This window comes from Amphiura filiformis, chromosome 12 (genome assembly GCF_039555335.1).
Source record: "Amphiura filiformis chromosome 12, Afil_fr2py, whole genome shotgun sequence".
Classification (NCBI taxonomy): Eukaryota; Metazoa; Echinodermata; class Ophiuroidea; order Amphilepidida; family Amphiuridae; genus Amphiura; species Amphiura filiformis.
Window position 1 is genome coordinate 4,901,270 of NC_092639.1, and position 15,010 is coordinate 4,916,279.

Sequence of the window (15,010 nt, forward strand, 5' to 3'; positions counted from 1 at the left end):
TCCACTTGAATCTTCAGTTAGACAACCAATTAGCAATAATATTAGGCCACAATATAGCATTTGATTTGGATAGGGTATCAACTCATTGCTACTCTATCCAAGGTGGGCTTGTCTTTAAGTTACTACATAACTTGAATGTATATAAATAGCGCTATGTTTAGCATTAAATAAAATTACCTTTACATTTTTAATTCATCATTGGAGAATTTGAGTAACAAGATTCTATTATTGAGGGTGTATTATTACAAGCAGCTTGTGACCCTTTTGAGAGGTCATGACTTAAATTTTGTCACACAATTTTGCACATAATTACAATATTGACACTTTACTACATTTGGGGATGAGGGTGACAGGCTGTACTTAATACAATAAGTCATTACAAACCCAAACCCAGCTATTCTGTTTGTTCATTCTATGTGACCTATCATATTACACTCACCTCAGTGTCAGAAAAGCAATCATAATAAAAGCCAAGCTTTGGCTTGCTTTACCTAAATCAAAATAATACTTATTATCTGCCATGCTGCTGATTTTAAAATTGCAAATGATCATTAACGCAAACATACCGGATTTAAAAGTTCTGTTTGTGGCTGTTTACATCTGACACTGATTTGACGGTTAGATTGGGTTATGAGGTCAAAGGTCATCATCCTGAACATTTAGGGATCATAGTTTCTATTAACTCTTACAAAAAAGGAATGTTCTTTTACACAAATGGATTTGATCATTATCACAGAAAGTAAAACGGCAGGTCTTTATTGGTACAAAAAAGGAAAGTCAGCTGCCAGTCATGATTTACAACATGCAAGACAAAAATGGCTACAAATTTTATCACAAAATAATGTTCTATCTTTACTTCCGCATGAAAAGTAGTCACCAATTCTGATTTTATTGCATGGTATTAGATGAATGTCCAACCTTATGCACCCCTAGAATAGCTACAATGGTTACAATATTGGTATAAAGGTTATATTAATAACAATCTGTCATTTCCCATGGTTGCTAAACATTAATTAGGGATGACTTCAAAACTCAACCGCCGGCGCTCTAGCAGGACCGGCGGTCAGGCCTGGTTTCTACTGTTGGGAACAATAGAAAGCAATTAAACCTGCCAGTTCTGCATGAGCACCAGAAGTCAACTGGAAGTTGGGGTTTGAGCAATTCCTTAATAACTTAATTTGTGCATACCTGTTTCAAACTGACTTGTAATAAAAAAAGAAAGTAACTCAAGAAATAAGTTATTCCAGTTGCAATCCATACAATCCCTATGGAGACATGATATTAATCTACAACACAGGGGGTGTCAATTTCAAATGGAGTCACCCATTCAGGTTGCCCCATTTGAAATTCACACTCCCTGTCTTCCACAGAGGGTGGATACCAAGTGGAATAGCTTAATGCACCTTTGGGTGTCATAATAAATTATCTACACAAAATTTGTCTCGTTTCCACACAGTCTCCCCTTAATTCCAAATGTGTTACATGTACATTTGTGGTCCCTTATACACCCATTGACAATCTGGTTAACAGTTTTACACTGGTGAAGATGGCATGGGTTTCCCAAAATGATTTAATTAAAAAGAGTTAAATACCTTTTGAACACTGTGACAAAGAGGACATGGTAAGTTTACATTGCTAATATTTTATCTCTATGTACAGAGACTGGGTTTTTACTTCCAATATGTTCAACATTGTTGAGAACATCAAATTAATTGGGAAATCCCCGCATCAATCACCACATGTTATTCCCTGCATACTTCCTCATACAAATTGCCAAATTCTTCTTTTCTTTGTAATAAAATGACTACATTTAAAAAAATCCAAATCAGGCCAATGTAAAATAAACAGGCCATTGAGAAATTTATGCAAAACCATACAAAAATACAGAATCTATCAAAGATATTATTTAATTACATCTTTTAAACTCATTCAACAGCATCAACATGGTTTTAAATTTAGAATTTGAAAACAGAGCTGGTTGACATGACAACAATTTACGGGATGAGTGGGCACTTCTGTGTTTGGACTTTTCAGCCCATTCACTCATCCTGAATTACTTGCTTTTGTCATGTGTAAGAAATGTAGAGTGTGTTTAAATCTACTGTTATTTTGTTACTTTTGTATTGCAAGTAATTCAAATAAATATTATTATTATTATTATTATTATTATAATGTCAACTGTTTACATACATAAACATAACTCTTCTAAAGTTGTTTGTGTTCATTTTTCATACAAGGACTGGGTCACATGACAGATAAGTTTTGGTGTCCTTCATTTTAAAAGGACAGGAACTTTTGTGACTTGACCACAATTTAAGTAAAGATTTGGTGCTTTTTGTAAATTGAAATGTCTCCCTTTACAATGTAATTGCCCTGAGGTAGTTGGACTATTTAAGCTTTGACACATAACAAATTTTATTTTTTATTTTTTATTGTTCTTTTTTTCTGCAAGAGGTTTAATTAATATGCACAATCAGCATTAGGCTATTTCAGTTGAAATCCTTACACCCTCGATGGAACCAATGGTCTGAATCTTCCACAAGGAGTGTAAATTTCAAATAGGGTAACCTTATTTGGCGAATCCCATTTAAAGTCTACACCACCTGTGTGGGATATTATAGGTCATATCTTCCATAGGGGGTGCATGGATTTTATGGAATAGCCAATATTATTATGTAAATCTGGTTTTCAGAAAGGAAACCACCATGTACTCTATAAAATAATTCAATCTGAAATGCATAAGATTTTTGCATTGTCTATCAGGTTTTATTATAGAAACAAGACTTACATAATTGGGCAGGTCAGTTTGGAAGTGTTTGACACTTAGAGGATATAAAGCCCTAAATATGGACAGACACCATTAAAAAACACATACATACCCTGTATGCAAAGAACATTGTGGTTTTCTTAACTTGTGTTGCTCTTTTCCCATTCAGTCCACTGGTTAATTTCACTAATGATTTGTGATGCGTCACCATTGCAAGTTCAAACTCATCATACTGTTATACAAAACTTAAAATGGGATTGGACTTGCAAGGTAAAAGAACTACTTTAACTCTTAAGTTAATATCAACCCTGGATCTTATTTTCACTGCTTTTTTGTTTTAATTACAAGAGCAGTATTTAGATTTATGCCAAAGAATTACATATGGAGAAGGCAGCCTGCCATTGCTTGTATATAGGGAGAGGAATACAAACCCTTCTACAAGTAGGACACTATAATTTTATACCACTTGGTCTCTACAGATGACAATTCAATATGACAGATATCATTTACTCCAAGGATACGCACAGTATTTCTATTCATTTGTTCAGCATCTATATAATGGATCAACACCACAGAAAACCACAATGTTCTATGTGCATTAATTAACAAATCTTTTCTCTCTCTCTCTCTGTAAGCTGCATCAGTTGGCTGCTAACTAGGTTTAGAAGTCCCTTTAACTATGGTTATAAATGACAATGTGACAAAAACATGATGACAAATAAGACAGGTAATCCATCCATTCCAGGCTGGTTGGGTGGTTGGCTTCCCCCCATCTATTCAATCCCAAGTAGTTCCACATCAAATACGAGTGTGGCATTGGGTGGGATAGTAGAAATAGCTGTCAAGGAAAAGTATCTTAAGACAAAGATGAATGTTGAAATAAAATTAATGAGCTTTATGTTCTTCTTGGTTATTTTGTCGTCTGCTTCACAGACTGTCGTATCTCAAAAGGCTACCTTTTGTGTTTTTTTATTATTGGCATCTAATCCAGTAGCGTATACACGAACGCAAGGTTATGCGTAAACATTACGCTGTCTGACAGTGTTCGAAATAAGCACTTATCCTCTTGTCCTCTTGTCCAAAATCACTGGGGACTACCATATTGAGCTATGTACTTATCCCCTGGACAACCACTATTTGGATTCTTTGCACTCAAAAACATGACATATATTTTGGGGACAACCAAAATGTTTTGAGGACAAGCAGAATTCATGCTTTTTTAATAGTTGTCCTCGGGACAACCTCCATATTTTCCTTATTTCGGACACTAATTACGCATGATGAGCGCGTAAAATTCATCATGCCTGGAACATGAACACAAACTCTCTTATGTTGGAGGCAGCAGCTAAACATTACCTCTTTATTTTTCAGTTTTATTACTGATATCAACAGAGAAATCACTGGCGATCTTCTTGATATATGACAGTAAGTGATGCAGGCGAAGATTTGTCCCTGCGGTACGATATGGCAACAGAAAAAAAATTGTGGTGGCATTTTTAGCAACAACAGCGGTAAAAGGCCTTGACTCATACTTGTGAAGTAGCTTGTGGTTATGAGTTCAAATCCCTGTAGTGCCAACGAGTTGCGCCTTTGGGCAAGGCACTCGCTCCACCCAGGTGCAATGGGAAGCTGTTAGGGGATAGTTACAATCCCAGTGCTGACAAGAGCTGTGCTACGGTTGCACCTTTGTTTTTTTGTAAAAGCCTAGTGATTGTCATGTATCTCAATGGCAATACATTGTTGAAGTGTGCTGGAACCCTAAAGTGTATGTTTAATCCCCAAACTTTATTTTTAACATCAGAAATTCAGAATACAAATTATGTCACATCCATTGGCTCATTATGTAAGAAAAGATGCAATTTTGAAAGTTATACTTTGGTTCTTTCAAATGTCACAAGGCATGCCGAATTTAACACCTTGAATCAGTCTGCATCATGTGTATGTGCACCTTTCCAGCTCTTTACAAAGGCCCTCCCCAAACACCCACCAATGTACATGTTTACAAGAACCCTCCCCAAACACACACCCACCAACGTTTGTTTCATTGTTTTGGGTTTTTTTTCCCACAAATGCTGTGCAATGCTCTGAGTTTGATTCCAGCAAAAAAAACCCCAAATAACAGAAGCAAAAAGTGGGTTATATAAATTGAACTTCTGATTTTTAAGCCACCCATCATCTAATATATTAGAACCAGGGGTCAAGTAAACACAATGACCCAGTTCCGCAAGCGGAGCGAACCTAAAAAGACAGCAAGAAGTAATGTTACTATGTGATAAAAAGGATATACTCCTGGATGTCCCCTCTCTCCATAGGCATAATCGGGAGAACATGTCAATGTAGCCCTTTCTCCTACTTTAAGCTGTCAACAAATCAAACACAATATTAAGGAATGAAAGCAAGGAGTTACGACAAGAAAGCCCCATCTGAAATAGCTGCCAAGTGTTGTAAAATATATAATGCAGAAAGTGTCAAATATTTAATAGGGCAGCTATTGCAGATAGGGCCTTCTGGGCGGGAAAAACCTCATATGTACTTTTTGCCCTTGAACATGGATGAAGCAAACCATTCAATATAAAGTCTACACCTACAAGGTTTTATCCATTTTCAAGGGCCAAAACTAAATATGAGAAGTTTCCTGAATGTACTTTTGGCCCTTGAACATGGATGAAGCAACCTCTTCAATATAAAGTCTACACCTACAAGGCTTTATCCATGTTCATGGGCCAAAAGTACAAATGAGGTTTTTCCAGCCCAGTGAAGACCCTTTGAAAGGTATATAACAAGAATTACACAATGCATAAATAAACAGTATCCCAGCAAAATGCTCTACCGCGAAAGAATTAAGGTATCTGTTATTTTCACCCCTGTTATATCCTAAACAAAGACAAATATGTCATAATTAAAACCAGCTGCCAATACCTGTACCCTGAAACAGTGATCTAATTATAAAACCTAAGAAAGGGACGAAATCTAAAGTTGCATTTTAATGTGCTAATCAATGGAAAGCATGGCGCTAGTTCTCTTATTAAGAACGCTTTGTGTACAAATCACTGGGGCATTCAATGGAACAAACTGCAACTTTTGAATTTGTATCGTCCTTGGGATTTTGGATCATTGTGTCTTCATTTCTTGACCGAATTCAACAAATGAGGTTTTGAATCCGAGCTAAAAGAGCTCTATTGGCTGCTAGTTCAATTTTATGGCATATCTGTCTTATAGGGCAGGGGTGAAAATAACGGGTAACTTAATTTTTTGTGGTCTAAATATTATGTACATGTACATTGTACACAACATGTAGTAGTAATAAGGCAAAAAAAGGTCCCCAAACCACTTGTGTTGTTAATTTTTTTTTTTAGGCTATGCAGAGTTACAGATGCAGGATTTCATTTCTTTATTTATTGCATTTTTGGCCAAAATTTTTTTCTGTGTTCCGATTTCCCCCGATTTCTGAGCATGTGGGCCACAAATGGGGCCAATCCATTTGAAATCCACACCCTCACCAAGAAAGAGTTTGGTATACCCTAACCAAATTCACCATTTTTAAATAATTCAAGAATCCAGATCCAACAATTATTTTTATTCATAAAAAGTGAAAAATTTGAAACTAAATAGTGTAATATGCAACTGGATTTTATAAATTTCAACAGTTTTCAATTGATGTTTAAAAATGTGTATAAAGCTGGCAAAAATTTTGTTCTGAATTGAACATACAGCACAACTGGAATAGACCACTTCAAATCAAGATTGGAAAAGTTTGAACAGTCAATTAGGTGCAGTGAGCGGTAATTGTGAAATAAGAAATGTCATAAAACATGGTACCCTTTTGAGTGAAAATAGAGCTTATTTAGCCAATGTCAACATGAGGTCATCAGCTAACATTTCCGCTATTTGGCACTTCAAAATATGACAGTACTGGACAGAAAAGTGCAAATGTTCGTCATTTTGCAACATAAGCATCAACCTCTTATACAAGACATACGCTTGATCGAATGTCTTTCATGTTACACACCGCACTACACATGATGCTGAACAAGAGATACCGATGTATGAGCGAGCATTCTTGAAATTATTTCATGCTTCGGGTTTAATTGGAATGAATTAATTTGAAAAGGTCTAGTATCAGTAATGGAATACCAAATTGTCACCCCCTACAACATGTAGCACTTGGTCCATTTCAGGACAATTTCTTACCTGGCCGACGCCTTCATCCCATCCTCGGATTACTCTGCCCTCTCCTAGTGGAAACTTGAAAGGCTTGCCTCGATCACGAGATGAGTCAAACTTTTTACCATTTGTCAGTGTGCCTGTGCAGAAAAAATAATTTTATGCAGAAAAACAAAGCTTATTGTAATGCAACTATGTATTTACACTATTTCCATGGGCCTAGAAAATGGATCTGGGCCGGCCATATCAGCTGCAGACAAGACAATCGCTGGAGCTCAACACTCACACATTGGACACCTTATGGGAGAAAGTGGAATAGAGGGCGGCAACGGAAGCGATGGAGGGACAAGCTGCAAAACTACTGGGGAGAAGTGAACTGGTACCAACAAGCACAAAACAGAGACACATGGAGACATGTATCATGCCGAGGCCTTCATCCTGCAGTGGATTGATAATGGCTGAAAAAGTAAAGTAAGTAAGTATAAGTTAACATAACTCTTTTTTGAAATTCTTAATGCAAGATTTCATGCCAAAGTGTGGACAAAGAACATCGGTACTTGAAAAGACACCAGTTTTTTTGGGGTCAAGAGAGAGTTCCATTCAGAGTCATCACTTTTGTCTCTCTTTGTACCTGTTGCTTAAAAAGAAGTTTTGATTTTATGTTATTGTTCACGATCGTTGGGAACTGATGGCTCATTATGTATGTCTTTTCTCCCTCCACCAGTTCCAAGTACAGTGAATTTAAAAAAAAAAAAATTTAGAAAAAAAATTCAAAAAAAGAGGAATTTTATGTTTTTTTATGAAAATTTTGCAAATTCCAATTTTTTTAAGAAAAGAAAATTAAAATGCTGCAAAAATAATGGCTCAGACAATTATTTAAAGAATGATTAAAGCCATAATGTATGATCTTTTTAGAATGAGTTTGGACAATTTTTTTCAAACCTGATATTTTTGGGGTTTTTAATATTTGTACACACTACTTGAATTCAGCCAAGTTTGAAATGAAGTCACAGTAAATGAGTTTTGTTTCATTTACCTCATTAGCTTGGCTTAAAATGACCAGAAAACTTTCCTGATAGTTTATTACTAGTTACCGTAAAATGGGGTGACTTTGGACACTGGGGTGACTTTGGACACACATGGGAAAAACTATTATTTCATGTAGGCTGTTTTACCTTTAATATTTCTAAGAATATTTTTGTATGTTCTTATGTGGTAATGTATGGACATTACAAATGACTTAAGTTTTCCATTATAATCTGTTATCTTATATGTTTTTCAGAACTTTTTAGCGGGGTCCATAAAAGGATTTTTGTGGTGGTCAAACTTTCGGTACCCCACCGGAACATAAGAGTGGAAACTCAAGCCTGTTGGTTGGATAGTAAACACAGATGAATCAAGAACCTACCTGGATAGTCATGATATCTAAGCACTCTTAAGAATTTAAAAGCAGGCTGTGTCCAATGTCACCCCAGGGTTTGGCTTCCTTTCCGGGGTGACTTTGGACATAACAAATGAATACAAAAAAATTTGACACTTTGTTAAAAATACACCACAGTGACCATGCCCTACCACAACAGTGTCCTCTGTGCTCCTACCCACCTCACAACTACTTCTACCCTCTCCATTGCTCTACTCTTCAGGTCGGGGTGACTTTGGACATGCACTTGATTACATGGTGTCTAAAGTCACCCCAAACCCAGGGGTGACTTTGGACAAACTTTGCCCCCGAAAAATTATCGTAAAATAAAATAAACTCGAGTTGACCTTATGGGCATGAACTGTCCTCTATTGGTACTTGCCAAACCCAACATGAAACTCAGAATTCTACTGATCATTATAAAAATATAGTACGACAATACATCAAAATTGTCCAAAGCCACCCCATGTTACAGTAATATTTTATAATTTTGGCAAAAAATAACAAAATTAATATTTGACCAAAATTTAATACAAAAGGCTTTTTAAAAGAATCAGAGTTTTAGAGTCAGAATTTTATTCCAACTAAACGAGACATATTTTTACATGTAGTTGGTCTTACCTGTATAATGTACTACAACTGTTTGTCCTTTCTTAGGCTGTGGAGCATCACCGCCTGTAAGGGAACAAATAAAAAGAAATGATTCAAAACGTAATACAATTTTCCACACTATTGGTATATAATTCTCGGACACAAGGTGTACATATCCGGGTGCGGGTGTTGTACCAATGCGTGTGCTGACTTTGCAGAAACTTTGACCTTACATGTAGATGTTTTTCCCTTCCTATTTCAATTTTCTGTACTGATTTACTATCTAGTGCTACATGGGCCTAATTGGGTTGATACCCGATAATGACAAAATGTGCCTCAATGAACAGAGCACATCCAGATCTTGCAAAATATATGCTTATTTCTAGACTATCAACCCCTGTTTAGCCAATCTATTCTCAACATGAAAACAAAGGGAACCGGTGCAAAGTAATAGGAGTGTCATTTGATGTACTGAGAAGATGCATCTTGTTGCAAAGGATTCTGGGAAGGGTAAGATATCTTCTGATTCTTGGGGCTATTAAACAGCATCAAGTAGCGTTATTGATTAAAAACGAGTTGTGTATCATACAGTCTAACCTCTCAGAGATTGTTATGGGCAGGGTTATAGCTACATGTAGGCAAATTTTAGTGCTGGGTGAAATTTATATGAAATGGTAAAAAAAATTGACATTCTGATAAGAATTGCTAATTTTTATACTGATCGTGCATTGATTTTGAAACATTTGAGACTGGAGTGCCGGGTATTTGGGCTCAAAATTAACTTATCTTCATCGATCCAGAACCAGCCCTCGAATTAACCCACGGCACCCATGGCATTTTGCCATGGGTGGCGTGCCCTACCCCACTGCCGTAATGCCCTCAAAATATGTACTTTACCCAAGGCAGTCACTTGCCGTGCCCTCTAATGAAGTTGCCGTCAGTGCCCCAGCCCTGTCCCTTCATTATAAAATAATGTTTCATTGTTTGTGTGTGTTTTCTTCACTTTTGAGAAATTGCCTTGGTGGTTGGTGCCCTTCTCAAATTTTCAACAGTTGCCATGATGCCCTCTTGAAATATTACAAACTGCTGTGCTGCCTTGCCTTTTCAGTGAAAATCTAAGGCAATTATCAACTTGCCCTAAAAAGTTGCTGTGCCCCTTCAGATCCTTAATTCGAGGGCTGTCCAGAACATCGAACAAAAGGTATAGAAATCGTTGACAATTGAGTACAATGTTGCCAACACTGCGGTTAAAGCACCAAATTGTGCTAGTTCAGACAGTTTGTAACATAAAGATCGTTTACCACAGCTTCATACATGTACATGTATGAATATTTAACTTTTAAAGTCTTAGGTCCCGGTTTTGGATATTGTTTGAACTTTGAAAGTGTTTTCTTTACGAGTTGATGGAGCAACATAAATAAGTTGGATGGTCTCTCTATAAGTGTCTCTCCATTGGCTAAAAATAGCTGACGTTTGGCTCGGACTGGGGAGTTCAATTCGTTGATTTGCCACCACGCCTTTGTCCTTTGGCTTTGCTTCCTTCACTGCTTGTAATGTAAGGTATCGGCAACACTGACTGAGCAAGATGGGTTCAAATGAGGTTTTCTTGCGGGGTCATTATAGATTAGATGTGAGCACAGTACCCTGTGTAGGCTTGTTATCGACACATGATTTCTAATTCAACACTTCGTCGGAAAAAAAAATACGACAATCGACACGTGTCGAAACTCGTAATGAGATTTAAAAATGCTGAAAAACGTCAATAGATAAGCTTAAAATCATGCCGATATGAGTTACGATTGCCGACTTCCGGTGTAAACATACTTCCTGGTTTGTTCTACTTCCGGGTTTGGGTCAACTTTTTGACTTTCCGCTGAAAACATGATCGTACAGTAAGCTTATTCGGACAAAATACCATGGAAATTTCTTTTTTCCCCTTTTTGATATGTGTCGTAAAGTGTCGAAAAAGGACAATTTATTTTGACATGTCGGATTTAGGGTCACATAGACGATAATACGACACATACGACAGTCGATAACAGGCCTAACCCTGTGGGGCGCGCACATTCAGATTTTCATGTTTTACATGAACCCACTTTTTTTTTGCACTTTGAATGTTCTCCGTCATGTCCGTTGAACTTGAGTTGACAACAACTTAACTCTCCGAGCATGCCTAGTACATGTACAAGCAACTTATTTACAATGTCCTCATTCACAAACTGATACTATCTGTCCATCATATAAGACTATTACCGTACGGCAGCGTGGTGAAGGAATATTACACAGTCAAGAATAGGCTCCGTCATTTTTTTATTCGGATCCCTCCCAGTCTCCCAAAACATCAAAAGCGTTGCACATATTACTTAAGACTGTCCTTTTTCACATTTATATAACGCAGACAAAGTAGGGCCGGCCAACTTGCCTAGAAATGGTCAAATTTTGGCAAAAAATATCTCTGTGTAATCCTATAGTCCCATATCACATCGTTATCGGCGATCGTGTTTGGCTGGTACCCACCAGCGTCATGCACGTGACGTGACACAGCTAAAATAATCGACCGGAAAGCGGGGATCATTAAAACGTCAACAAATTACAAAACACAAAAATCAGTAAACATAATGGCGAGCGATCTGAATTTTGAGCCATACAAGTTTATGTGGTGAAGAGCATGGAGCCGAGTTCGAGTAGGTATGCCAGGTGAATTCAAATTTGCCATCAAACTATGTACATCATTTTATACCGGTATCAAATTAAACTAAGCCCTTGTGTAAAGAAAGCCAAAAGTAACTGAAAACCTTTTTGTCATCTAGGCTATATAGCACTTTCCGTGGCAAAGTTACATCTTGTCAAAGATCGACTTTCATCAAAAAGATTCTGCTAGAAAAATTCCCCAAAACGGCATTTCTGGGGTGTATCTATCTTTATAGTCTCATGATGATAGCAGCTTTTTTGAATGGAACTGCTATCAAAATCCCTCTAAAATTCCATGTGCGAGTATCTTATCACCATAAAAAAATCATATTTTGGGTCAAGTGAATTATAGACAACATATTTATGTAGGTTTCCTTGACGAGCTAGCAGTTCTTTTATATTTCTATGTAAATATGTATTGCCAGTTTTGGGCATTTTGGCTGACTAGCAAATGTTTTAACTGAGGTTTCCCTCTCATACCTAGTTCGAGTACGTTTGCCGTTTGGTGAGAAAATTTCGGCTCCCTTGCCTTGGCTTGATGTTGAAGGGAACACAAAAGCGTATGTCGCTCATTTACAGGACGCTCGCATCAATCTGAGCAAGGGACTGCCGTTCTTCTCTGAAACCCAGTATAGTATAGATTGTAAATCTGAAATGACCATGACCAGCACATTTGCTCGAGAAACACTAGCTACGAATTTGCTCACGGATGCCCTCGCATTCGTAGCTAGCGCCCTTTCGAACTGAATGCAGTGTGGGAATAAACATGTAAATAACACCGTATACTTTATACAATACGCCACTGACTGCTTCAATAAGCATACCCTCAAATACCACTTTCCACATAACATGACCTACCAATTTGTTACTGTATACACGTTCCCAACATAATTCTCAGCAATACTTCGCATTTCAAGTGCAATTGCGTGAATATTTCATCACTAAAATTGCTCCCATTTTTCCATTGATCGGCGATGATTCAACTGTCAGTTCACGAAGTAAAATTAACTGTTGTTTCTAGTTTGTAATTTCAATTTCCCTAGTCTGTGTATTAATAAACAAAACTCTTAAAAATAATAAATTTTTCTAATTGCTACTGACAGTATATCGGAAATTACTTCTCATTAACTGCTGATTTGTTTTTGGACTATTTTATAACACTATATCAATATTTTGTATTGTTAAATTAGGTTTGTACGGTACTAAAAACACAAACATAACAGAGACAAGTCCAACGCAGCTAAAACGCTCCACCTCATTGGTTAAAAACTAATTGCTTATCACATGAGCCAGTGAGCCTGAATTCGTCAATAATATTCTCAACCCCACAAAACGTTATTTAGTCATTAATAAGCACAATTTACGTGTGTGAAATGCCCTCGTAGGTTGAGACTGTTTCACCATCAACGGCGCAAACAGCTACAATAATAATAGCATGTGCAGGCGGATCCAGCTCTGAAAAAACTTGCGAATATTTAGCTGATATTTCCTTTATAATGTTAGGATCGTACATGTATGCATCGAAAGTGCAAACAGCTAACAGGTAGGTAATAGTACAATAAAACTTATATAATGACACGCTTAATCGCTTATTAATATGTGCTGGTTAAGTAACCAATACATAGCATTTTTATCAGTCATGCCAGTCACTGTGTTCTCCTGGGCCAAGACTTGGGGCATGAGTTTCAACGTCAAAAAGTGTGTCCATCTCACAATTACCAACAAGCGCCAACCTCTTGAACATGCCTATACCATTGATGAGGATGTTATCCCCAAGGAAAATTCCACCAAGTACTTGGGTGTCACCATTAATACATCAACCCTGTCTTGGACCAAGCACATAGAAACCATCAGAGCTAAAGCTTCTAGGACGCTGGGATTGATACGAAGAAATCTTGGGCCGTGTGACGTCTCTGTCAAGGAGCGAGCGTACCATAGCCTTGTTAGACCACAACTCGAATATGCATCTACACTACAGTGTGGAACCCTTACACCAAGAGTGACAAGACCAAGGGTGGAGAGTGTGCAACGGCAAGCAGCTCGATTTGCAGTACGAGACTACAGAAGAACATCAAGTGTCTCTGCAATGCTGAACACACTCCAATGGCCAATGGGACACACTGCCACTGGAGGACAGAAGACTCCTTGCCCAAGCGACCATGTTTCATAAGATCTTCAATGGCGCTGTCAACATCACCATACCCCAGCATTTCAAACCAAACCAGAGGCCAGCTAGAGGTCTGCATCATCTCCGGTTTCACCAGGTCATCACAAATCTCAACTCATACAAGTAGGCCAACTCCTTTTACCCCGGGTGATACTAATCTGGAACGCCCTACCATTGGAAGCAGTTACAGCAACAACACACCAGGGCTTCAGTTCGGCAGCTTTACCAGCCATCCGAAGACTGCAGCCTCCTGCTTCCATTAACGGGTGGTAAATCCCACATCAAGTTTTTAGCAGCACCCTATGTTTTTCATCAGCCTTTGTTGTTCACCGTTTTTGTATATAAGTTGCACTTGGACCGCACTGCACCATTCAACGTCCGGGACAGCAAGATTTGCTTTTAAGGATGATAATGAATCAAGAATCAAGAATCAATAAAGAATCAAGTGTTTATATCCTGATGCATTTTTATACACCACCGGTTCCGACCGATATTCAGTACGAACGGAGTAACGCACTAACGGTCAAGCTTTGACCGTTAGTAAATATTTCGAACAACAGCACATGAGCAAGCCTGCCCATCATGCCCATTTGCATGCGATAGACTGCATGATATAAATGCCATGCAGTGCATGCCCATTTGCATGCGACAGACTGCATGATATAAAAATGCCATGCATCTATGATCTCTAGCACTGTCTAGTCATGAATAGTCCGACCATGTCCATGATGAGTCGGATGATCGATCATTCGATGACATTAGACGTGCTTTCAATTTACTCACCTACTTCGAGTGTCTTCTGTACTTCAACACCCATGCTGAAAGATTTATATACAAAATACAAAGCGACAATAAACAAAACGTTGCTTTTATCTAAAACAGCTCAAAATGCTGCAAAAGTTGTGCCTAATAAAATGTAGAGCGAGAGTGCGAGAATTGAAGATGGCTGAAAAGGATTTGGCTGGCTGCTTGCAAAAACCACACACACTTTGGCAAAGAGAATAAACAGGGAACCTGTCTGAGTGTAGTCTTCCAATGAAGTCGTTTTCACCTGTGTTTTCATTGACTTCCTGTGTTTTCAAAAATATTTGAGCGCGGCGTAATGGTTAGGGTCCCGGGGGGCACTCAACTTTGGAAGTGACGGTATGTGCCTGTCAATAGGCCCCCTCTTTTGAAGTTGACTATACCCGATGACCCCCCTTTTTTTAAA

General features: G+C 37.9%; 1 protein-coding gene across 1 annotated transcript; it reads right to left on the reverse strand.

Annotated features, from left to right (window-relative positions):
- Positions 1 to 839: 839 nt before the first annotated feature.
- LOC140165691 (peptidyl-prolyl cis-trans isomerase FKBP1A-like) lies at positions 840 to 14,767 on the reverse strand. The gene is made up of 5 exons (XM_072188997.1): positions 14,584 to 14,767; positions 8,973 to 9,026; positions 6,959 to 7,071; positions 5,053 to 5,126; positions 840 to 3,595 (listed from the first exon to the last, which is right to left on the reverse strand). Exons 1-5 carry the CDS (start codon positions 14,615 to 14,617, stop codon positions 3,541 to 3,543), a joined length of 330 nt encoding a protein of 109 aa, XP_072045098.1. The 5' UTR covers positions 14,618 to 14,767; the 3' UTR covers positions 840 to 3,540.
- Between the last annotated feature and the right edge of the window lie 243 nt (positions 14,768 to 15,010).

What these genes read in the sequence shown, in the direction of transcription:
- LOC140165691 (XM_072188997.1), bottom strand. Translation starts at nt 14,617, where the DNA reads ATGGGTGTTGAAGTACAGAAGACACTCGAAGTAG. An exon ending in ACAGAAGACACTCGAAGTAG is followed by an intron (nt 9,027 to 14,583) that starts GTGAGTAAATTG and finishes GTTCCCTTACAG; the next exon opens with GCGGTGATGCTCCACAGCCT. An exon ending in GAGAGGGGACATCCAGGAGT is followed by an intron (nt 3,596 to 5,052) that starts ATATCCTTTTTA and finishes AGCTATTTCTAC; the next exon opens with TATCCCACCCAATGCCACAC.